General features: G+C 41.8%; 1 protein-coding gene across 1 annotated transcript in view; it reads left to right on the top strand.

The window, feature by feature from the left end:
• Positions 1-11,230, top strand: part of MALRD1 (MAM and LDL receptor class A domain containing 1) — a 371,329-nt gene extending 360,099 nt beyond the window's left edge. The window contains exons 30-31 of the mRNA XM_034760318.1: positions 7,326-7,401; positions 10,851-11,230. Coding sequence (XP_034616209.1) covers positions 7,326-7,401; positions 10,851-10,961 — 187 coding nt within the window. The 3' untranslated portion in view covers positions 10,962-11,230. The remainder of the gene's footprint in view (positions 1-7,325; positions 7,402-10,850) is intronic.
• The last annotated feature ends 14,947 nt before the right edge of the window (positions 11,231-26,177 follow it).

Below are 26,177 nucleotides of genomic sequence, written 5' to 3'. Positions count from 1 at the left end.
CTTTCTTTACTTGATGTTTAAATGGGAGGACGTAGGAGACATCTGTGGTTTCTCAAAACTTTTAAGGCTAAATTCAGTTCTCAGATGCACACCTCCAACTCCCCTGGGAACCAGCAGGCACTGTGTGTACTTCAGAGAGCAGAGTTTTGCCCTAAATGCTTTCTAAAATATTTGCAAAACATTGAAGAACTTTTGTTTCCAAAGCATCCCCCTCTATGTGAAAATTAGTCTGCATGGAATAGAAACATTTAACAATAAAACGATAAAAAGGATTAGTTCAGAAAGACTAAATAGACAAATAAGAATCCAAACAAAATTTGTGGAACTACTAAGCTGTGTGCTTTCTTCTCTTTCACCATTCACGCTTTTACCACTTCCCCGATTCTCTTCTTCCCCGTCCATGCCCACACTCATATAGATTGTGAGGTCGTCAGAGCTGGGGCCCTATCATGTGCCTCATGTGCTGTTGGCTGTGCAAATAAAAGCAGTCTCTCTGTTGACATGCCAAAATATAAAATGACTCCACCATAATTATCAAAGGAGAAAGAAAAAACATTGCAAGAATGGCTGGAATAAAGAAGTGCTGTTTCTATAATGCTGCTACATAGGTTCTCTTTAACCAGTCATTCATTTTCTCATAATCTTTGAAAAATACCCCTCAGACTCACAGATCACTGACAGGTCTCTTGGGGTTACCTTAGCAACACTCTCTGCCTTTTCTGTTCCTCTTCTCTCAACCCTTCTTTCCATTCCTACAGTCCAGTCTCTCCTTCTCTCTCTCTCTTTTTGCATTTTCTGGATTTCTTGTTCTCTCTCTCTCTTTCTACTGCTAGTTGCCTCTCCTCTCTATGGTGTCAATTCTCCTCATCTTTCTTTCTCTCTGCCCATCTCCCCCCTGATTTTCATCCTCTTTAATGCCAGTTCCTTCCCCCCACACACACACTAGCTACCAGGGTCTCTCTTTATTGTCAACTCCTATTGCTCTTCTGCTTTGTCCACATCATTTTTGTATTGTTAGACTCCCCTCACCCTCAGTTTCTCTTCTCCAGGCTTCATCTTCCAAAGCCACCTCATCTCCTTCATGCTCCTACTTTACTGCAGATATTTTTCTCTTCACGGCTGCCCCTCTCTCCCAACATCATTGCTAAACAGTGCAAATCTATGGACTGAGGCTATTGCTGAGGAGACCCCACTAATCAACGTTCCACCATAACTAGCAAACAGCTTGGTCTTCTGGACACAGCAGTGAGCTATGAATTAAGAACATTTTTGTTCTAATCCTGGCTTTGCTACTAACTTGCTGTGTGGCCTCACCTAACTACTCTGTGTCTCTTTCCTCCTCTAAAGTGTGAATAATCAAATTTTGTTATCTTACTTCATTGGGTAGAAGGCTTAATTCATTCCAGTTTGTACAGCCCTCTGAGGTTCTTAGATAGAAGGCACTATAGAAATGTGAGATGAATAGTGCTATCCTCAGTGTCACATAAAGCTGACTGAAATTTTTAAAATTTCTATGAAAATTTGTGCAAAAATGTTTTGGTATTTTTCCCAAAACATTTTTACTGTTAATTTGACTGGCTGTAGTGTAAAGTATTATTTATTGCTATGCTACTTCTCTTCCTTCCTAAACTTTTCCTTCTACCTGCTTAAGGTTACTGAACTGTCACCCACTTGTCTTCCAGCTTCCCAGCCAGGATTTAAGGAACAGGATTTCCCCCCCACCCCCCCGCCACACACACCATTTTAATTAAATAAGCTGACAAAAGATGCCAGAATGACAGTTCTAGAATCTTCCTTTTTCTACACAGTCGAGGTACCATTGTGAAACGACAACAGCAGACAAGCAGGCAGTCTTTTTGTTCTGTGTTTGTACAGAACCAAGCACAATGCAATTCTGGGGTTCCTAAGCTCTATGGTAATAACAAATAATAATAATAGTAATAAGTGCAGGATTCCCCACACTACCCTCTGCATGTGTCTCAACTGTGACCTGGAGGGAATCACATTTGGGGATGAAAAGTCAGATAGTTCAATATCCATGGCCTAATTAGTCCTTGATCTGTCTGCTGTGATTTCCAAAAAGGTAGCTTGTGATGGTGGAGGCTTTTCTGATTCAGAGTACTATCTATTAGGAATTAGACCGAGATTACCAACTCACTTCACATACAGCACCAAACCAACATTAGACAGCAATTGTTTTAGGTCACTATTAACGTTCAGCTGATTTGGACCAAAAGTCCAGATGCACAGGTCACTGTAGCCATGAGATCATGAGGACATTGTTTCAAACTTCATCCAGGCAGCAACTCAGTATTCTTAAATGCATGTTCAGCACCTAGCACATTTTGGTAAATAATAATCATCATTAACTTACTACTGTGTTTATGCAGATCATTCCTAATTGCTTTCTTAAAAATCAAAAGCAACTCTAGGAAAAAGTGGTTAGTATTGTAACACTGAAGTCTGAGAATAAGTCTTTGAATGATAAGTGACTTGTGCATGTATAAGCATGTAAAATGCACAATGTGACAGCACCACACAGAGACCTGAGATGTTACTCCTGCTTTTAAAGAAGAGGATTTGATGCAGCAGAGGCATTTGAGTGATTGAAGGATTAACTACACCTGATACTTTACCACAGCTTGGTTTCACTACAAAGAGCAGTGTCCACTTTGCACCTTTCATGGAGTGATGTGATTTTGCACTAGGTGTTAGGCACGGGGGAAGTGTAGTGCTCTAACAGAAGAATCCTTCATTCTTTATTCAGAATGAGTGTGGCCTAAGTGAGTAGTGCACAGTTGGGTCCCTGTTTGTATAATAGCTATTAGATTAAAGGTGTTCAGGCTCTCCTACCATTATGGGGCTGCATATTCAGACATTTGCAGCTGCTCCTCCTCAGACACCCCCATAAGCTTTTGTGTTTGTTCCCATAGCACTTTAAAGGAAACAGTGGAGCTATCAGTACTGCAAAGGAACTAGCACAGGACTGTGCACAGTGATGTGTGGCACAGTTTTAGCATCTGATGGAGACCCGCTGCAAGTAATGCAGCATATCTTTTTAATCGAAAAAGCAGCTACAGGGAACAGGAGCAGGCCTATTACCCTTAGACAGCTGCTGGATTAAGGGTTATGACTCACATGATGAGATCTGTTGGATTAAATTGTGTCTTTCTTCTCCTAATGGACAAAAGCAGCCAGCCCCGTGGCTTGACAGCTGTGTATATCACTACCACAATGACATTCCAATATGGCAGTGACTACAAGGCTCTCAATTAGGGTTGTGGGCAACTTTTGTAGAGAGAGAAACCCCAAACCTGGAGGAAACCTGACAGATTCCCACATTCCTGCTTGTGATCCACAAGTGAGGTGCTCAGGCTCAGTGCCAGGCTGCCAGCCATGATCCTTTCTCCGTGGCAGATGCCCTTCCTGACTGAATGGAAGCAAGGTGCTAAGATGGCTTCCAGTTCATTGCAGTTGTCAACCCAACCTTGATTTTTTCCCTTCCAGGATAAATGTTAAACAATTACAAGAAAATCCTTTTCAAGCTGCTCAGCTGTGTTTATTTGCCGCTGTCTACTGCACTGTCAATGTCCCTAGGTCTTCTGATTCTTTTTATTATCCACCCTTTGCCTGGTCCACCAGAGACAGTGTTAGTGTACCTTGGGAGATGTTGTTCCTGTCAGTCCCAGTGAGCACAGAACTCCAGACCTCCTGGGATTTGTCAGCAGCATCACTAGTAGGCAGGGATCAGAGAGTAAACAGACTCAGAAACTCTGGGAAAATGGGTTAGAGGAGATAGTGGCAGGAGATGGAGGCTGTTCTTTTGGACAGGAGAAGAGAGGAGGTATGGTCTTCTGGTCAAAGCACAAGACTGAGAATCAACAGGCATGTAGCTCTTCTCCATAAGCTCTTTTATCAGCCTAAGAAAGCACTCCAAATGCCACCTTTGTTTGTATAGGAGCTATTTCCACCACCACTGTATTTTCCTGGAGAGGACATTCTATGCCATAGTAAGAAGATCTTGGTTTATTCTTGCCTTTTTTCAGAAATTATATTTCTGATGGCTATTACACGTAGGACAGAGAATACAAGGTAACTGGAGGAGAGAAAACCAGGAGATCACTCAGTCTTTGAGTTGAGCATGACCAAGATGAGAGATGCAAAGGCCTTTTAAAAAAAAAATACAAAGTAGCAAAAAATAATTGAGAAGAAAATGAAGTACAGAACTAGGCAGCCAAGACAGTATATTAGCAGCCTAATCAAGCAAGAAACCCAGAGATACAGTAATTCTAAACCAATCACCATAACTGTCTTTTGAGTCTACCCAGATTGCACCCTGACATACATTTCCTCTGCAGAATGGAATGACTACACTATAATGTTCAAGCCTAAATTGTGTGTAAAAAGCTTTGTAAATATTTTAGGAACTAAGACCTTTTGTTAGATTTACAGTCTGAAACATCTATAAAGTATGTGTTCAAGAGATTAGTGTAATTAGAATTGACTCATCTGTCCTTTAGCTGTTTGTTTTTTTGTTTTTCTTTTTTGTTATGAGTGTGGTAAAATTCAATTGAGGGCACACTCTTCTTATAACATAGACTGCATAGCATTGTATGTTGTGTTCTGGCTAAAACTGACAGTGTTTGGTTTTACAGTCAAGATTGAGTTACAGAATTCTGAATTGTCACATCAAAACCAATTAAATCCAAATACATTGATTTTTCCATTAAAAAAGCATGATGCAACTCAACGATCTCTTTAAACACTGACAAGTGTTTCTGTGATCAATTTAACTTTCTCCCATCTCTGATAAGTGTGTGATGCTATTTGTGGTGAGTGGAATCTGTACAAAAGCAACAGCTGCTGCTCCGTCATGGAAATGAGTTTAGCAAAAGTATCACCCATGTGATCTGGTCTGCAACCCAAGATGATTAATTCTTTCCTTTCCTTTTTGTGGTAGTTCTGGTTATGTTAGAAAACGCAATTCTATCTGAGCTGTTTCAACCATACATTTGGTTTCGTTTGTTTATCCTAAAAATCCAACCACTTTGCATTTTTTCCCCTAATTGATCCCTTCTTTTTCCAGTGTTGTTAATCTGAGATTTATTGGCTTTTCACATGCAAAGTATTCTACGTGGCTGCGTTTTATAAGCTTGACCTATGGACTGATTATTTTGGACTATGATATTTGTGAGTGATAAGTTGTTTTCACCTTTACTGTTGCGGGCTGACACAAGATATGTAACTTAATTCCCATTGTGAGACCTTGTGACGGACATCTAGCTGATGGCTGCAGCAATGAGCTATCATTTCCAACGAGAGTAATGTCAAGGAACAGCAAGCATTGCAGGAATTAGATTAACTCAAGTCACTGCTATATATGTAGTAAAATTGACTGCTCAAGAAGTTTAAAATTAGGGTGTAAATTGGTGACCAGCTGGCATCAGGAAGAATTTTCATCTTCTGTGTAATACTGAAGTTCTATGCCTCTCTCTGCAGCATCCACATTAATAACAGGATGTGGGAGTGAATGAACGGCTCTCTGTTCTAGCATGACAATCTTTATATTCCTAATTACCCAAAGGTATAATACACCATGTTCACATTCAGGGATATGGGTCCAAATTTGGAAAGTAACATCAGTTTGGCATCCATTTTTGCCAGCGCAACTTTGTGCAAGCAAGCATCTTGTAATACATTGATGGATTCAAGCACCTGCACACACAGGTGACAGGTTTTACAAATGAAAATCCACTCTGTCCACTTTTAAATAATCTCAAAATAAACTGATGGTTTTTTTTAAGTATAACTACAGGTTGTTTACTGGGAAGGTGATTTTAAAAATCCATTCATTTCAATATTACAAGTTGTCAGCTAAGACTATGGGCAAGATTTGTTTTTTAATCAATGGGAGTTAGGCATCTAAATCCCTTTAAAAATCTGGCCATACGTAATTACTCATGAGCAATTTGTTACACTAAAGAATGCTGACTGGATCACTAGAGTTTTAGCAGCAAAACAATGGTACAAAGAAAGTGATTTCATCCCACATACTGCTCCCAATATAGCACTGTTATAACTTTTAATAAGGCACATGCAATGTTATGTTCTTGTGATATTTACTTACCCTGCCTACTAGCTTTGTTGTTTGAATGTCTGGCAACAGTACTCCAGTCCGATTTCACCATACCTCAAAAAAATCATAAGCGGTTTGATTAGAAAGCTGAAAATCTGCTTGTTTATGGGTAAAAGACTGATTAATAATTGGGACTTACCAAGGGTGAGCGAGCTGTAGGGGCCTGTTTGGCTATCACGTCCTGCTGAAAAGCAAGACATATAATTCCAACTAGAAGTCAGAGAGTAAAAGGAGTGAGGGCAACTTGCAAAAGCAGGTTCTTTCAGAGCAAACCAGAACTTTGCTCCTGCCCATATCTCCTTTATGCCCCTTCCTGTCTTCCTCTGCCCATAACTCTGTTATGCTCTCCTCTCCCAAAAATTCTCTCTGTCTCTTTCAACCATTCCTGACTTTGTGTCTTCTTGCAAGTTACCCCCTTATTCTTGGAACAGCATCCTAATTAAAGTACATCAGGCTCTTCTACATTAAAATAATCTAAGACCACATGCCACTCTCTTCCTTACTGCACTGTACTGTGATGTCTTTGGGGCAGGCCTGCTTGTGCCATTAAAGTGTAAGCTTTTGAAGGCCATATCTACACTTACCAGGGATTGACGCTGCTGCAATCGATGCAGGAGGGGTCGATTTAATGGGTCTAGTGAAGACCAGCTAAATCAACCACAGAGCGCTCTCCAGTCAACTCTGGTACTCCACTGGAACAAGAGGAGTAAAGTAAGTCAGTGGGAGAGCATCTCCCGTTGACACAGCACAGTGTAGACACCACAGTAAGTCAACCTAAGCTACGTCAACTCCAGCTACATTATTCACTTAGCTGGAGTAGTGTAACTTAGGTCAACTTACCCAGATAGTGTAGACAAGGCCTGAGTCCGTAATTTACCTGTTTGGCCCAGTTTTACCTATTGTATAGCTCCAAATATCCTTACACAACACTTTGTAAATCATGCTGTATAAGTCCTTGGATGTGCAATGTATATTCATTTTTAGCAGAAGCAAGTTAAACAATTCTATTTTTACTGTCTTTTCAAAAACTGCTAGTTCACAGACACAGAACAAAACGCATCAGACCAAATTCATCTCCTGTGTAATTCCATTGACTTCAGTGGAGTTATATCAGGAAAGAATTTTGCCCTTTATTTTTTTGGTTCAGCCTTAACCAGTTTTATTATTTGAGAGTCTATGTCTTTTTAAGGAACCTGGAGGAAATCCATAGTACTGCATTTGCTAACCCATTGTACGAGGATCATAGCTCACCTGGAGAAGTAAAGGTAAGTAGTTTACAGAAGTAGAAAGTACAAAGCCACAGTGTTGTTCAAACATGCTGCCCCAGGAAAACAAATGAATGTTTTTAAATAAAGAAAATAAGTCTTACAAAACTACTATATTGCCACTGGCAGTCAAGGTAAGATTTCTGTTGCACTGTATTTTCAGCATACTAATAGCCCCATTTGAAGGCAATATAGTGTTAGGAATGTCTTTGTGGTTGCAGCTAATATTCTCTGGCTGGTGAATCTGAATAACACCTATTTTGGTTAGAATATTTAGTCAGATTTTTAAAGCAAATGCCCATTCACTGGGTCTCCCTCTCTCCTCATGCTTCTGAAAATAAAGAGCATTTTAAAGACATAGAGGGCTAGCTAAACTACAGCACTTAGCTACATGTATGCAACACCACTGAATTTAGTGAAAACTATGATATACACTCTAATCTTTTAAACACATTACAATGTGCATTGCTATAAAATATTATAAACAAAAAGACTGCAGAATATATCATTATTGGGACTGCTTTACCTAATCCCATTTGCTGAACGTAACTGAGTTTACTCTACTAATAAAACATTGCTAATTAAATTATACATCTAACACCTTCATACAGTTGTGAAGATTCAGGAAGAAAAGATTCAAGCATCAAATTATATAGTGGGCCAAAAATTCTGCTGTAAGTTAGACAGTTCAACACCATTAACTGAATGCATCTCAGTTACATAACTGTGGCATTATGATTTATTTTTTAATTTAAAAATAATTCATATGAAGAACATTATCCATATGCCTTGGAAATAAAAGGTGCAAATTAAATCTTAAAGCATCTTCCCTACCTCATTCTTAGACTACTCTTATCAGAGCTATAAGAATTAGGCTAGGTTTGCCATGGCAAATAAAATTTCTCTTATCCTTTCCTTAGTAAGTAATATCAGATTCCACCAGAGTATTAAACAGGATTAACGATGACATGCCATTTACTTTCTATAAAAAGTTCCTCACATCTGATTTTGGAAACATTAGATCAGATTCATTCACTTGCAGGTTTGGGTTTGTAAGAGCATGTTGGAAACATTCCCATTACGATCATGTCCATTTTACTAGGACACTTCCATTTTAGTTAAAATAGATTCTTGACAGGCTTCATTTAATAGCAAGTTGAAAAACAGAAGTGTGGTGTCAGAAGAGATATTTTCATACTGGATGAAAGATCTCTGGGCACTGTGATTGAAATCCGGTGCTCCACTGGATTTTCTCTTTTGTTTTCTTTAAGAATGAAATGATATGTGCTTTCTATAATTTTTTCTGCAAGAGCCAAAACAAAGGTTACACTATTTTCCCAGCGCTTAAAGAACATTACGTTTGAATGACTCATATCTCCAATCAGAAAATAGAGTCAAACAGTAAAAGTATCACTAATCTTCAGATGAAAACAATTAAGTACTTAACAAACTCAGTTTAACTGACCTTGCTGATAGTCTCAATCTAGATCTACCATTGCCACATTTTTGCCCATATAATTGTATAATTTGTTGTTTATCTTTAATTTTTTCTCTCAGTTGTATCCTTTGATGGCAATATTTCTGGTGTGTGTCTCTTTAATGTCACTTACTGTTGAATACAGTTGCTCTGAAGCTAATATATCTCTTTTGTAGTCTCCTGAGTGTATTGCCTCACCCGTTGTTCAAATTAGTGTTTCCCCATGTCAAACACAGCAGGAGGTATGTATCAATAATTTTCTTTTCAGAATACCATATTTATTCCTATGATGGGTATTTCAAACCTCTCTCAAATTATTGCATAATTGACAAACTACTTCTCTACTTTGCCTTGTTTCTGCTTGCATTTGCTAAATATTACAGAAAAGATTTCATAGATAAGCATATTTAGGCACAGTACTAAGTATGACGCTGACTTTACTACAAAGTAATAGAGTCCTGTGGCACCTTAAAGACTAACAGATGTATTGGAGCATAAGCTTTCGTGGCTGAATGCCCACTTCGTCAGACACAACATCTGTTAGTCTTTAAGGTGCCACAGGACTCTTTTGTTGCTTTTTACAGATCCAGACTAACACAGCTACCCCTCTGATAGCTGTGTTAGTCTGAATCTGTAAAAAGCAACAGAGGGTCCTGTGGCACCTTTAAGACTAACAGAAGTATTGGGAGCATAAGCTTTCGTGGGTAAGAACCTCACTTCTTCAGATGCAAGTGTTTGTTTTTAACTAAATTATTGATTGAAACAACCTTGTATGGAGTTTAATTTGAAATTCTGAATTAAGTTGCAAATCCCAAATTAAATGTTTTTTCAAATCTCCTTATTAGGGTTTTCTCTCTAAAAGGACTAAGACATCTACTCAATTTGAAACATTTCATTATACCAAATACAGTAAATGCAAACAGACTGCTCTTCTGGGTATACTGTGTTCAGCTCATAATTAAGAAAATTTCAAGACAAATGATTATGCTACTGAATTGTATTGAGAGGTGCCAACCTTAAATTGAATCTTTAGCTTCTCTGAGAGTTTTACAAAATGGAAATTCACTGTCATAGTTCTAAGTGCTACTAGCCATTCCGTTGCTTGCTTATAATAATCTCTCAAAAGAGTCTTAGATAATCTGTTAAATAGGATTTCGTCTTTCCTTATTACATATAGCAGTATTAGGAGGTGCCATCAATGTAATATTAAAGGAAGGGCTGGGAACTTACTGAAATTTATAGATATTCCACCATCCACAACTTTTAGCAGCAATGCAACCCAGGTACAGCTGAAGCTACTGCCATGAACTTCATTCAATTGCTTAATGTAGCATAGCATTTCACAGTCATTCAACAGTTTAACCCTTATCAGTAAGGCAGTTGCTCTAGAAATAGTATGGGATGACAAAAGGCCTTCCCTGGAGAGTAACTTTATATCCTTGTCCATAAGTCAATGTATATAGTGCTTTAAACACCACTCCAGGGATGAGCAATCAGTTACTTAACCAAAGCATCCCTATAATAATGATGCAGCAAAAATGTACTCAATGGGCTAGATCACCATCATCATTATACATTCGTATTACAGTAGCACCTAGAGACCCAAATCAGAATTGGGGCCCCATTGTGCTAGGGACTGTACAATCGCATAGTAAGATAATCCCTGCCCAAAAATGCTTATTGTCTATACAGACAAGACAGACACAGGTGGGAAACAGAGGTATAGAGAGATGAACTGACTAGCCCAAGGCCACCCAGCAAGCAGTTACTTCAGGAGAAGTATGCTTGTTTACACCAGCTGAGAATCTGGGCCAAAATGTTTGGGATTCTTGGCTTACTTTGAACATAAGGATGGTTGCTGGGGCAGGTGTCATTGCATGTTATTTGGATAACCTAATATCTACTACCATTCTTGTACCTATTTCCATATAGCACTTACTGCTGAGATAACATTTTTATGTCTTTCTTCTAGCATGCTTCCAGTAAAGATACAAGTGCCCCTTCCTTTGCCAATCCTCTTTATGGCAAAGCAACAGAAAACATGGAGAACTTGTGCAATTTCTTCAAAGTAGACATACAATAGAATTGATACTGTGTGTAATTTTTTTTTCTTTGTCTGACTATTTTGTTTCTAAAATCTAGTGGAAAGTATGTGATTAGGATACTGCATTAGTAATTTGAATGAATGTGAAATAATTCCTCAATTAAAATAATTATGTTCTAAATATAGCACTACTGTGAAAATAGCATCTATGCATATGTGAAAGTTTAAACCTATGTGATATTTCTCTTGGTACAAAAATAGACTGGTAACTGTAACTATGAATTCACTGCACATTTGAACAGTTGAAATTCCAGTATATTAATAAAAAGAAGTTTCACTTAATCCAAACCATTGTCTTGGTTTTTTTTGCGTTCTAATTTTACTGCTATTATTGAGAAAAGATTACTCATTTCTGTAATTTTGAACCATAAGGGCACTTAAATAGTTATTTTAGTGTTCCAAAGAGAAAAAGTAGGAGAGCTAATGTACCATCCAAACAAGCAGACCAGGCTATAGCAAAGTGATTATAATAAATGTCTTAGTCTTGGGTCTGAATACTAGCTTTGCAAGTCAGAAGTCTGACACACTGTGTTGTATACTTGACTTCACAAAGACATAAAAATTAACATTGAAAACCATTATGTGATGGAGCAAGGCCAGATGGCTATAATAATGTAGTGGGGGACAGATATATTAGCCACAGGCTAAACAAATCCCTGGTACCAGGATAAGCAAATTGCAGCTGTTCCAAGTCAATTAAGACACCTGGGGCCAATTAAGATACCTTTTCAGGTATCTAAAAGGGTGTCATAAGGAGGAGGGAGAAAACTTGTTCACCTTAGCCTCTAAGGATAGAACCAGAAACAATGGGTTTAAACTGCAGCAAGGGAGGTCTAGGTTGGACATTAGGAAAAAGTTCCTAACTGTCAGGGTGGTTAAACACTGGAACAAATTGCCTAGGGAGGTTGTGGAATCTCCGTCTCTGGAGATATTTAAGAGTAGGTTAGATAAATGTCTATCAGGGATGGTCTAGACAGTATTTGGTCCTGCCATGTGGGCAGGGGACTGGACTCTATGACCTCTCGAGGTCCCTTCCAGTCCTAGAATCTATGAATCTATGAAGATCTTTCCAGAAGGCAGAGAAGACAGCTAGGTTGATTGGGACACCTGAAGCCAATCAGGGGCTAGCTGAAACTAGTTAAAAGCCTCCCAGTTGACCAGCTGTATGTCAGAAGCTGTGCTGTTGGTCAAACTGAGCAGTACAAACCATACCAGGCCCAAGGAAGGAAGGAAGCAAGCAAGCAAGCAAGCAAGCAAGCCCTGAGGTAAGGGTGAAGTAGATATAGAGATGGTGGGGGTTGCTATGGGGGAAGTGGTTCAGGAATTGTATGTGTCCTGTTTCCAAAAGGTCCACTACCATAGCTGATACTATTAGGGTCCTTGGGCTGGATCCTGGAGTAGAGGGTAGGCCTGGGTTCCCCCTGCCCATATTAATGACTGAGAGACAACAAAGATTGTGCAAGGGAAAGTAGCTTCTCCTCATGTCCCTTGCTGGCTTATGATGAAAATGGCCCAGTAAGCTGTGACCCTTAGCCCTTCTCTCTTTAGGGAGATGTGGAGTGTCACAGTGAGCCTCTAAGGCTAGCAAAATCTGCCAGAAAGTGTGGGACAAGGACAGAGCTTTGTCACAATACCTACTCAAACATCCTTCTGCTCTGCTTTTCACCACAAGTTACTTATGTTTTTAGGTTGGTGGTTGATAGAAGGTAGATATTAGCTTCTACAACAAACAGCTTCCCTGCTGAATAGGTTGTTTCCCACCAGAGCCAAGAATTGTGGCCTCCTAACCTTAGTGGAATTCTGAATGATGAGTGGGATTTTAGGGGGTGATTGCCTCCTAATTTTGAATATAATCTGTGATGCAAGGACAAGATTTGAGATGTCTATAGTTTAAGTAACTTTGCAATACATCTTCCTCCACAGAGTCTAATAGGCTCATATAGCTGACAAAATTCTTTTTTATTTTGCCCTTACAGAAATATTCTGCAGGAAAGGGACAAAGCACTTTCTGGGACCATTACCATAGAATACCGTAACTTTCTGGTAACGGCTTTCTCCTCTTGATTCAAGGTTGAAGTATTGAAAGAATAAATATGGAAGTAATTTGCTGTACTACCCTTGCAAGCCTGGTGCATTGAGAAATGGGGCTTGACCCTGCGAGGTGCTGAGTAACATCAACTCCTGAGATTTCAATTAAGTCCAGAAGAGTTGTTTGCTTTCAGCATTATCAAGAGGTTCAAAACTTACAAGAGTGAGTCCTTGTAGTAGAATTCTCATTTATTCTGCCATAGCCTGACTTTAATTCCAAAATTGTGCTAACACTGTGAAACCCTGAAGTGTTGTATGTTGTAGCCCTTCATTATCTAAACATGCTGTTGCATTTTGCATTGCTATAAAACGTTAGTGATGGCAAATATTACAATTAACAAATACATACAGTTTTACCCAGTCCCTCTTACTGAACAAACTCAACCATTTTATTACATAACAAAACTAATCAGTTATTATCCTTAACAGAGGCACATAGATGTAAACAACTATATTGGCAATACTGAATGAATTCTTGAATATCCTTTATTTTCAATAGCTGTTTCCTGACATTTAACCTGGAGGAGCAACAACTCTTATTTAATCTGTATACCACAGTGGGACTTTTACCTAAATCCTCTTCAGATTTTACATTTAGATCAGATGGCTTTTACACTTCCTTTTAAAATACTTTTTCCCTTTCATCTTTCCCAACCTTCAATTATTTTTCACTACCCATATTGCACCAGGAACAAAAGATTCATTTATATCTGCTTAATAGTAACTGTCTTGTGCTTGACAGCTGAGGAGCAGCAGGCAGACTACTGTATTCAAGACAGTATTATTTCCATCCATTTGGTTGGGACTTTACAGCAAGCTGCCTGTAAACAGTCTCTTCTTAGAGCCAAAGAGAATTCACATTTTCACTTTCACTTGCCACAAGTTTGATACTAAAAAATATCTAAAACCAATGCCAGAAAGAAAATAAATATTGTTAAATCTTTGTAGTTGGGTTTTTCTCCACTGAATACCAGCCCTTGATTAAATACACTCTATAAGCTCATATTCATACTCTGTGCTGCTGAGCATTATGAATGAGGGTTGTTTGCTGGGAAGATGTTAGTTGACAATATCCTGGAGACTTTGTCTTAGTCTAATGTATGTACACACCTGAACAGGAATATCAGACTGCAAAAGCAACATGCAGCACAAATCTTTAGGCAAAGCTCTGGCCTAGTTTGCAGCCAGACAGTTTCTGTGCTTATCTCATAGTTATCCAGATATCCACAACCCTGCCTCAACACAAAGAGTCAGACTCTAGAATTACACTAGCATAACTGAGACCAGAATAACTCTAATGTAATCATTTGAACACTTCACTAGAATTATTCTGGATTTACACTAGTGTAAAAGATCAGAATCTCTCTCAAATGTTCTTTGGACCATGTTTACCTGACTTGTGCAAACAAGTTCAGTCGAAGGTGTCTATGTAACGTGGGGTTGCACATATCAACATGCGAAACTGAATCTTTTAAACTCTGGCTTATTTTGTCAGCTAGGAGAACCTTATTTTGTGTCTTATCAAGAGGGAAGAAGAACGCTAATAAATTAACAAAGATAATTCATGAGTTACTCCTCAGGGCATTCTGCACCCCAAAATTAAACATTCTGCACACAATATTTTAAAATTTTGCAAATTTTTTTTGTCAGATAAAGGCTCCAGCATGGCATTGGGGAGCACAGACCACTGACTGCACAGAGGTGGGAGATCACTGTGCAGCTCCCCCCGGGACATGGACTCAGCAGTGAGGCTGCACCCAACCCTGACACAATGCAAGACTGGGCCTGCCCCAGAAACACCCCAGGGCCCTACCCCTCCATGCCAGGTGCACCAGGTATGGGCAGGCAGGCTCAGCGAGGCAAGATCCAAGTGTGGGGGGGATCCAGGTGTGGGTTGAGAGGGTTCTGTGTGGGGCAATCTGGGTGTGGGTGGCTCAGTGGGGGATCTAGATGTGGTGGGGGGGGATCTGGATGCACAGGGGCTGTTGAGGGGTTCTGGGTGCAACAGTAGTGGGACTCTTTGTGGGGGCTCCAGGTGAAGTTGACTGGGGCTTAGTGGGGGGTGGTTCTGGGTGTGAGGAGGATAGAGCTCAGTGGGGGGGTGTCTGTGTGTGTGGGGGGGGGAAGGGGGTCCATGGGGGTGTCCAGATGCTGAGCGAGTGGGGATCCAGGTGCAGGTGGTTGGGGCTCAGTAGGTTGAGGAGAGGGTAGGGGTGGCTTGTCAGGGTGGTCCAGGTGCAGGCAGAGTGGGGCTTGTTTGGGGGGGGGGTTCCTGGATGTGATGGGGGTGAGGCTAGGCAGGAGGGTCTGGGTATGAGGGGGTCTAGATGCATGGGGGTTGGGCAGATGGGGGGAACAGCTCCCTGCACAATGACCCCACCCCCTGCAGCTGAGGAGCAATGGGTGTAGGAAGCATGGGGGGAGAGTTTGCAGAGCTTCCTACAGCCAGGGGAGAAATCTAGCGGGGGGTCTGACACAACCTTGGATGCCAGGCAGGGGAAGATGAAGTCCCATCCTCTCCATCCCAGCCAGGACTAGCAGGTGAGCCCAGTACAGGGTAGGAGCCACCAGCCTGGGTCTTCCCCTGCCTCACACTGATTTATTTTTCTGCTGTTTGTGTTGTGCACCCAAAAACATACTTCTGGGGAGGGTTTCATGACTGGTTTTCTGGCTTCCTGATGCTTCTCTGTCAAAGTCATTTTTCTGTGAGGAAGCAAAGAAATCTGCAGGGGGACATAAATTCTGCACATGCGCAGTGGTGCAAATTTCCCCAAGGAGTATAAATTAGTGTACTAAGGGCATATTGCTACCTGCCATGAAATAACCTGTGAAAATAGAGGGGGGGTAAAATATGTACAGAGGGGGAACTTTTATGCTCTAATCCTTGAAAGTAAAACTGAACCACTTATTTTCCTATTAGTGTGTTTAAATCATGTGACTAAGAAACTCTCCTACACTGGCATATATAGGGGGTAATGAAGTATAAAATGCAGCAAACTACAGGCAGGGAAGGCACAAGGAGGAGCGTGGTAGCCCATGGTATGCTATTTCCACACACACACACACACACCCCACCTTGCCACTGGCAGCTCCTCTACAGCAGCCCCACCTTCTTGAAATCACATGCAACTGGCTGGAAAGGTGGTTGAGCTTGGCCACTTTGTGCCGTGTTCCCATAGCAGCCCACTATTGCTCAGATGGCAAATTGCCAACTAAGCTAATGGCACTTGTTTCATCTTTAATTTCTCCATTGTAGCTTTAACTACCCTCCAAAGGCCATGGGCTACATGGAAAGGATTTAGGCACCTGTAAATTTAAACACTTAAATCCCAGATTCAGGCCCCAATGGGATTCACAAAACTTCAGCTTCCCCCAAGCCCTGTAAGTGCCTAGACTTGCTCAGGGCCCCAATTTTTGCAGTAAAAGTACTCTAGGTGCATTTGTTTCTTCCTCTGGGTGTGTGCACTGCAGCCCAAGCCCAGAGCAATGCATGCACTGGGGAAATACAGACATTCCTCCACCTAAACTGTGGGGTCCAATCCAGCAGGCATCCTCAGATCTCACCTACTGGATCAGCCCCTCTAAGCATGCATTCACAAAATGGCCTAGAGAGGGAGGAGGAAGAGGACCCCCTTTGTAACTTTTAGCCCCCCCTGGTTAGGGTACTCGGGATGCAGGAAGCCCCCAGTTCAGGTCCTCCCTCCATCTCAGGGGGAGAAAGGATATGAAGTGGGATCTTCTACTGTTCAGGTGGGCGTCTCCTGTATACCAGTTTATTCTTCTCCCCTCCTCCCTGACTTCTTGCTAAAATGGCATAAGTGCTGAATGCCTAGAAAGGGTTGTAGCTGAGAATCCCAGGCAGAGGGAGTTGTGGGGATTAATACACACCTCTTGGCTTGGCATCGCCCATTGACTAGCTTAGTCAGGGAGCCACCTAGCCTGCTGGCTTTTGAAAAGCTCATTCTAAGGTGCCTCTCTCTCTCCCTAATCATTGTCTAGAGAGCCTCGAGGCTGAACTTGGGCATTTGTGAATCCCAGTGATTTTCTAGGCACCTAAAAGTGAGATGTGGCAACAGGAAAGTAGTCTACAGCCTTAGTGGGGGAGCCAGCAACAATATGGCACTTGAGCCAGCTATGCTAGTTGATGGTTTGGGCACTTGGAAACATGCCAAAAGGGCAATGGCTAAGCATGGCTGGCCATGATCTGGGGGGATTGCTTGCAGATATGTAAGCTCTCCATTAGTGGCAGGCCAACTCATGTAGGCCACCCACAACTAGACCCAGCCCAAGGAAAGGGGTGATCATTCCCTTAGTCCAGTGACTGTTTAAATGTAATGTTGACCATTTTTGCACACAAGCAGATACTGGCAAATCAAGGGCCAGACTAAGTGTCATTTCACAGAGCTTCATAGATATGAGTAAAGGTCAGTCAAACTCAGGAAGCCGTCTAGACCGCAAAACTAAGAATGCCAAAGAGGTCTTCCTACTCAGTGCGATTGTGTGCGGGTAGTCCGTGGTGCATGCCATACTGAGATAAATGAGTTAAAAAGAAAAACCTGAAGACAGGTTACCCCAGGGAATTCTTTAATCTTATGAGTAATTATATCATCAGTTCCAGACTAAAGACTTTGGATCATAATTGCAGGAGAGTCAGTTGGCACTCATTCAGCCCAGTGTTTAGCATGCAGCTATGGAGACTGTACACATATAAAACACACAAGAAATGAAAAGTCATAGTGGTTTGATATTTGTTGCATTTTCCAAGTGTTTGGAAAATTGGACTAAATCAGTTTAGAGTATTTTAAAAGCAGTTATACCAACTCTTCTTTTAAATGAGCTATTTTTTGGTTTGTTCTTCAGTTTGAGCTCTAAATTTGAATCTTGATCCTTAGAATCTCCAATTTTTCTTCTCTAGATCATGTGGGTCATTCCTGTGGCAAGCTTTTATGATGTATATGCCAGGTGACGTTACAAAGTCTTAGCCAACATTATTATATTTTTGATACCAAAAGATAAAAATACAATGGATTGAGCAGTAAAGCATAATCACCTAGACACATCAAACATTAATAGTCTATTTGGCATTCATAGGAACAGCTTAACAAGAAGTGGACACTAATAAGTACTACATTACAACTGGTCTCCAATGAAATGAGTATTACACTTGCATTTCATATCTAAAGTACTCACCATGATGCACATAAAGTGTTGTCAGGGAATTAATGATTGCTACATACTGCAAAAAGGGGCAGCATTCATTGTAACAATTAATCATGGAATAAATAAACTCAAGGAGGTCGGTAGTACTCTTAGCATTACATACCACCCTCAGTCTATGTGGGGAACTTCTAGTAATACCAAGAAAATCAAGAGCATTAAGGAAAAGAGCCCTATCTGTTTCAGTACCAGAAACTGAAAATCCATGGTAAAGAAGGCCCTACTTCACTTGCAAAATTGCAGATTCCACAACATGAGGCTTCCATTGCACTTTTGAAAGCGGATGCCCCCACTCCCATCCCTAGGCTGCCAACAGCAGGTGCCTTCCTTCAATTTTATTTGCAATTTAAAAAATAAATTGCATATAAATCTTGACACTGAAGCAAAAGGTTTGGTTTCAGGTCAAAGGAAAGGTTTTGTTTAATTGGGGGAAAAATGTTTTAAGTCAATCAAATATTCAAAAAAAGCTTATGGGGTCAACCTGACTTCCCCCCCCACCCCCCGAGCTTCCAGGAAACTGAAACATCTATTGTAGACGTGCCAAAGTTCCTAGGCCTCTTTGTCTCATTTCACACCATGACACAAAAGACAATGTGTGATACATTTAGTTGCTGCAGCATCTCCAGTAAGGAATGATGGTATGTTGGTGGAGGAAGAAATTTTTGTGGGGGAGGGGGAAGGTCTTATCAGACACACTGCATATAAAAAGTAATGTGGTGGGGAAAGCAAGCATAAGGCAGTCAGGGATTTTGTTGTTATCAACTTCGTATTTACAATAACGAATGGTACAGCTGTTTTCTCTGTGAAAGCTGTGACATGGATTTTAAATCTGAAACAAAACAGCGTTTGTGACTTCATCCTTGACACAGGATTATGCAGTGGTTTATTGGTATTAACATTTTGCTGGAGGTTACAATAAAGAGGAGAGACTCAATTTGACTCTAGAAAGTAAAATTGCCATGTTTCATCTTCATCTTCCTTTGAGCTGGTGTAGGTAGAATCTGTTGGGGGAGAGACAGCTAGTTCCTCCCTCCCAAGCTTCCACCTTACTGTTCTCCTTCCCCTCCCGCAGGGTGGGAGCTTGTCACAGTGCAGTATTTCAGATCCAGTCTAGGTTTTTGCTCACTAGATGGCCTTAGGGATCCACTTTCTGTTCTATGCAAATAAGTTATGCAGCCTAAGTTGAAGATTTTATATATATATATATATATATATATATATGAAAGTTAAGAGACAAGATCCTCACAGAAACCTTAACTTTGGTCCCTGTTGCCAGTCCGTTACAAGGGCAGTATCACCCAAGGATCTGTGCAATATATGTTCTCACTTAGGGCTTGATCAACACCCATTGAAACTGATGGAAAGCTACTCACTGATTTGAATGGGCATTTTATCAAGCCCACAGTGTCCCACACATTCAGTTCACTTATGCATGTGCACACATAAAAGAGAGACTTGCAGGTACACCCCTAATCCACCAACAATCCTTGCAGGTTGCAGCAGTATTAGTGCTGCCTGCTAGATTGTGGAATAGAAAGGGGAGGGGGGGGGGGACAAAAGGATGGAGAAGCTACATTAGGCCTTTCAGATCTTATTTCACAGTCTCCAACAAAGTCTAGCGCCAAGGTATGGCTCTAAGTTCTGTGCATAGAAAATCTCAGCCTTAATGTTGCATGGATGATGCTTTCAGACCCCATTAAAGGCCATTGAAGCCTTGTCTGATTATAGGTAAAACTGCACTAATAAATGCGAGGCTGAGGGTGGAAAATTAGCTGCAGAATATTACAGAACCGGTGGCTTTAGGAATCCTGATTAAAAAGGTCAGATAAGAAGCACAGTCATTGGCAGAATTGAGCTTTCCCCCCATGGTCATTTCACTACGTTGTAAGAAGAACAGGAGTACTTGTGGCACCATAGAGACTAACAAATTTATTTCAGCATAAGCTTTCATGACCTACAGCCCACTTCTTCAGATGCATAGAATGGAACACACAGACAGAAGATATTTATACATACAGAGAACATGAAAAGGTGGAAGTACGCATACCAATTGTAAGAGGCCAATCAATTGAGATGAGCTATCAGTAGCAGCAGAAGAAAAAACTTTGAAGTGATAATCAAGATGACCCATAGAAGGTGTGAGGAGAACTTAACATGGGGACGGGGGGGTGGGGAATTCAATTAGTGTAATGACCCAACCATTCCCAATCTCTGTTTAGGCCTAAGTTAATGGTGTCTAATTTGCATATTAATTCGAGTTCAGCAGTCTCTCTTTGGAGTCTGTTTTTGAAGTTTTTTGTTGCAAAACTGACACCTTCAAGTCTGTCACTGAGTGATGAGAGGTTGAAGTGTTCTCCCACTGGTTTTTGAATGTTATGATTCCTGATGTCAGATGTGTCCATTTATTCTTTTGCGTAGAGACTGTCCAGTTTAGCCAGTGTACATGGCAGAGGGGCATTGCTGGCACATATGACGTTGTTAGATGTGCAGGTGAACGAGCCTCTGATGGTGTGGCTGACGTGGTTAGGTCCTATGATGGTGTCACTTGACTAGATATGTGGACAGAACTGGCATTTGGCTTTGTTGCAAGACTAGGTTCCTGGGTTAGTGTTTTTGTTGTATGGTGTGCGATGAGTATTTGCTTAAGGTTGGGAGGCTGTCTGTAAGCGAGGACTGGTCTGTCTCCCAAGGTCTGTGAGAGTGAGGGATCATCTTTCAGGATAGGTTGTAGATCTTTAATGATGCGCTGGAGAGGTTTCAGTTGGGGGCTCAAAACTGGATACTCATGAAAACACAACCTTCCACACAAACTTCCTCATGGATAGACTTTACAAAAACTAGACAAGCCATTTACAATACAAACTTTGCTTCTCTACAAAAGAAAAAGGACACTAAACTGTCTAAACTGCTACATGTCACAAGAAGCCACAACAATAGCTCCCTTACCCCACCCAACAATATTGTTGTTCTTTCCAGCTAGTCTTAGCCCAGCAGAAGAATCTGTCCTATCTCGGAGCCTTTCCTTTTGTCCTTCCAGACCCACAAACATGATACAGTTCTGCGGTGACCTAGAATCCTACTTTCGCTGTCTCTGACTCAAAGAATATTTCCAACACACCTCTGAACAACATACTAACCCACAGAATCCTTCCTACCAACATTACAAAAAGAAGGATTCTGCATGGACTCCTCCTGAAGGTCGAAACAGACTGGACTTCTACGTAGATTGCTTCTGTCAACGTGCACGGGCTGAAATTGTGGAAAAGTAGCATCACTTGCCCCATAACCTAAGCCGTGCTGAACACAACGCCATCAACAGCCTCAGAACAACTCTGACATCATAATCAAAGGCTGACAAAGGAGGTGCTGTCTTCATCATGAATAAGTTGGAATATGAACAAGAGGCTGCTAGGCAGCTCTCTAACTCCACATTCTACAAGCCATTATCCTCTGATCCCACTGAGTACCAAAAGAAACTACACCATCTGCTCAAGAAACTCCTGGAAAAAAGCACAGGAACAGATCTGTACAGACACATGCCTAGAACCCCGACCAGGTATATTCTATTTGCTACCCAAGATCCATAAACCTGGAAATCCTGGATGCCCCATCATCTCAAGCATTGGCACCTTAACAGCAGGATTGTCTGGCTACGTGGACTCTCTCTCCTCAGGCCCTACGCTACCAGCACTCCCGGCTATCTTCAAGACACCACTGACATCCTGAGGAAACTACAATCCATTGATGATGTTCCAGAAAACACCATCCTGGTCACTATGGATGTAGAATTCCTCTACACCAACATTCCACACAAAGATGGACTACAAGCTATCAGGAATAGCATCCCCGATACCATCACGGCAAACCTGGTGGCTGAACTTTGTGATTTTGTCATCACCCACAACTATTTCACATTTGGGGACAATATATACCTTCAAGTCAGCGGCACTGCTATGGGTACCTGCATGGTCCCACAGTATGCCAACATCTTTATGGCTGACTTAGAAAAACGCTTCCTTAGCTCTCGTCCCCTAACGCCCCTACTCCACTTGCGCTACATTGATGATATCTTCATCATCTGGACCCATGGAAAAGAAGCCCTTGATGAATTCCACCATGATTTTTAACAATTTTCATCCCACCATCAACCTCAGCCTAGACCAATCCACACAAGCGGTCCATTTCCTAGACACTACTGTGCTAATAAGCGATGGTCACATAAACACCACCCTATACCGGAAACCCACTGACCACTATACTTACCTACATGCCTCCAGCTTCCATCCAGGACACACCACACAATCCATTGTCTACAGCCAAGCTCTAAGATACAACTGCATTTGCTCCAATCCCTCAGACAGAGATAAACACCTAGAAGATCTCTATCAAGCATTCTTAAAACTACAATACCCACCTGCTGAAGTGAAAAAACAGATTGACAGAGCCAGAAGAGTACCTAGAAGCCACCTACTACAGGACAGGCCCAACAAAGAAAATAACAGAACACCACTAGCCACCACCTTCAGCCCCCAACTGAAACCTCTCCAGCGCATCATTAAAGATCTACAACCTATCCTGAAAGATGATCCCTCACTCACAGATCTTGGGAGACAGACCAGTCCTCGCTTATAGACAGCCTCCCAACCTTAAGCAAATACTCACCAGCAACTGTACACCATACAACAAAACACACTAACCCAGGAACCTATCCTTGCAACAAATCCCAATGCCAGCTCTGTCCACATATCTAGTGGAGTGACACCATCATAGGACCTAACCACATCAGCCACACCATCAGGGGCTCGTTCACCTGCACATCTACCAACGTGATATGTGCCAGCAATGCCCCTCTGCCATGTACATTGGCCAAACTGGACAGTCTCTACGCAAAAGAATAAATGGACACAAATCTGACATCAGGAATCATGACATTCAAAAACCAGTAAGAGAACTCTTCAACCTCTCTCATCACTCAGTGACAGACTTGAAGGTGTCAGTTTTGCAACAAAAAACTTCAAAAACAGACTCCAAAGAGAGACTGCTGAACTCGAATTAATATGCAAATTAGACACCATTAATTTAGGCCTCAACGGAGACTGGGAATGGTTGGGTCATTACAGTAATTGAATTCCCCCCCTCACCCCATGTTAAGTTCTCCTCACACCTTCTATGGGTCATCTTGATTATCACTTCAAAGTTTTTTCTTCTGCTGCTACTGATAGCTCATCTCAATTGATTGGCCTCTTACAATTGGTATGTGTACTTCCACCTTTTCATGTTCTCTGTATGTATAAATATCTTCTGTCTGTGTGTTCCACTCTATACATCTGAAGACGTGGGCTGTAGCCCACGAAAGCTTATGCTGAAATAAATTTGTTAGTCTCTAAGGTGCCACAAGTACTCCTGTTCTTTTTGCGGATACAGACTAACACGGCTGCTACTTTGTAACCTGTCATTACGTTGAGTGTTTGCTTGGTGTTCAGTCATATCATGGAAAAAACCCTAACCCTTTCATTTGCATATCCAGATGGTCAGTGAAATCTGGATACAGTTTTTAGGAGAGTTAGTCACCTAGCCAATGTTGCAGATGAAAATAGTGTCTCACGTTCAGCTGCAATGATTGTAGTTCATTAATTTGAGGCTGGATCACGTGCACCCTGTACACATGGGTGAGAAGATATCATTTAAGAAGGAGAGAAGAGGGACAATTCTTCACCATGCACAGGAGGGGACATTAGTCACCTTGCTGGTGGTTAGAATCTTATTGGTGACCACAGAGATCCTCATTCCCATGGGTGAGCATGTCAGGTAGCCCATAAATGCCATGTGAGTGCACTCGCTCTGCCTTGTGGGGTGTAGAATGATTGGGAATGCAAAATTGTGGGTGCAACTGTAGAGAATGAATTGAGCCCATTTTAAAATTTAGCACTTTAAATATAATTTTAAAAAAATCAAGAAAACATCTGTGAAAATATAATGCCTGCAGTGCTATCAAGGTTATATATGACCGACTTTCATGTAGCATATCAATGTAGGTCTTTAAGTTAAATTTTCTAGTGGCACTTTTCACTAACAGCCAAATTTCTCACAAAACATTTGAAAGAAGAGCAATAGAACCGGGGGCGGCTGTAGCGTTGGGTTTTTTGTTTGTTTGTTTGTTTTTGGTGCCACAAGCATGGCAGGCAGGCTGCCTTAGACGGCATGCCTACGGGAGGTCCACCGGTCCCACGGCTTAGGTGTTCCCACCACTGAATTTCCGCTGAATCCACGGGACCGGCGGAGCTCCCACGGGCATGCCGCCGAAGGCTGTCTGACTGTCGCTCTCGCAGGGACTGGCAGGGCGCCCCCCGCAGCTTGCCACCCCAGGCACGCACTTGAAGTGCTGGAGCTGCTGCTGAGTAGAACTTCTTCATATGGGAGAAATTCTCATGCTCCTAACCTTTCCCTTGAATGTGCTTCAGGTTTCCTAACATGCACACCAAATTCTGAGATTGAGTAAGATGTTAAGTGAATATTTATATTGTTGAATTTCTTTAAGTATGAAATAACTATAGAGCTGCACAGCAGCGGCTCCAGCGCTCCAAGCGCGTGCCTGGGGTGGCAAGCCGCAGGGGGCGCCCTGCCGGTCCCTGTGAGGGCGACAGTCAGGTAGCCTTCGGCAGCTTGCCTGCGGGAGGTCCGCAGCTTCGGCAGCGGGTACGCCAAAGCTGCAGCACCGGCAGACCTCCCGCAGACATGCCGCCGAATCCGCAGGACCAGGGACCTCCCGCAGGTGTGCTGCAGAAGGCAGCCTCCCTGCCGTGCTTGGGGCAGCAAGAAAGCTAGAGCCACCCCTGGAGCTGCAGTGCATCACTGAGGTGCATTAGATCACTTTCCCCACTTACATGATGTTAAAATACCAGCTATTGTAATAGGATCTACCCAGAATCACAATAGATTTACAAAACAGCCTTTGCACCAGCCGAAGATATTTTTCTCTTCTATGAGACCTATGTGACATTTTCCTATACTGTGTATGGTTTGCAAGTCACTGAGTACAGCCTTACTTTATTAGTAGTCAAGCAGTTGTATTCTCTTGGTGCGATTCTTTGTGAGACCACTTATTAGTTGGCTAAGCTGTGAAAAGGAACTCTGTGTATCATGTACAAATCACTGTAGGCGGGAGAGAAACTAACAATGTGCACGTTTTCAATTACAAAATGTAAGTTGTAACTAACCTCAGAGTACAGACACAACACTACTCCATTCACTAGCTAAGGAAGAAACAAAGTAATAGAGGTACCAATTGTCAGAGATCCTAGTGAGTGGCCCCTCCTGGCCAGCTACTAGGACTGCTGTGAGGAGAATCCAAGCCTCTGTGGTCAGGGTCCCCTGGATCGTTAAGTTTCTGAAACTTCAGGTCCCTGCAATACTAGTTCTTCCCTAGGCCTCTCTAGCACATTTCTTGGGCACTGACTGTCTGCCATCCCTTCTTGGAAATGGGGATACTCAGCCCACCTATCGTAGGCCTCCAGGACCAGCACTGATCCCCAAGTACTTACCCACACCTCTCTCCCATTAAGCCACCCTGAAAGGTTTGAAGCCCCTGGTTCACAGTTTGATGCTCTTGGGGCACACAGCAGCTGTCAAATAGTTTACACACAATTTACACAATCTAACAGTTTTACATTCTTTTATTCTTAATCATGTGTAAAGCACGAATATAGACCATACAAAACATACATGCATGTCCCTGCCTCAGTTTCCTTACCACTCCAGGGCATTCTGTGGACTGGGTTCCAAGTCCCTTAAGGTTATGTAGGTTCAGGAAAGCAGACAGGACCACCCTTACACCCATGAGGCTGCTACATGTTGGGTCACCTCTTCCTCCCAGAGCCCCTTACACATGTT

Source organism: Trachemys scripta, chromosome 2 (genome assembly GCF_013100865.1).
Source record: "Trachemys scripta elegans isolate TJP31775 chromosome 2, CAS_Tse_1.0, whole genome shotgun sequence".
Classification (NCBI taxonomy): domain Eukaryota; kingdom Metazoa; phylum Chordata; order Testudines; family Emydidae; genus Trachemys; species Trachemys scripta.
This window is presented reverse-complemented; position numbering and strand designations above follow the sequence as displayed.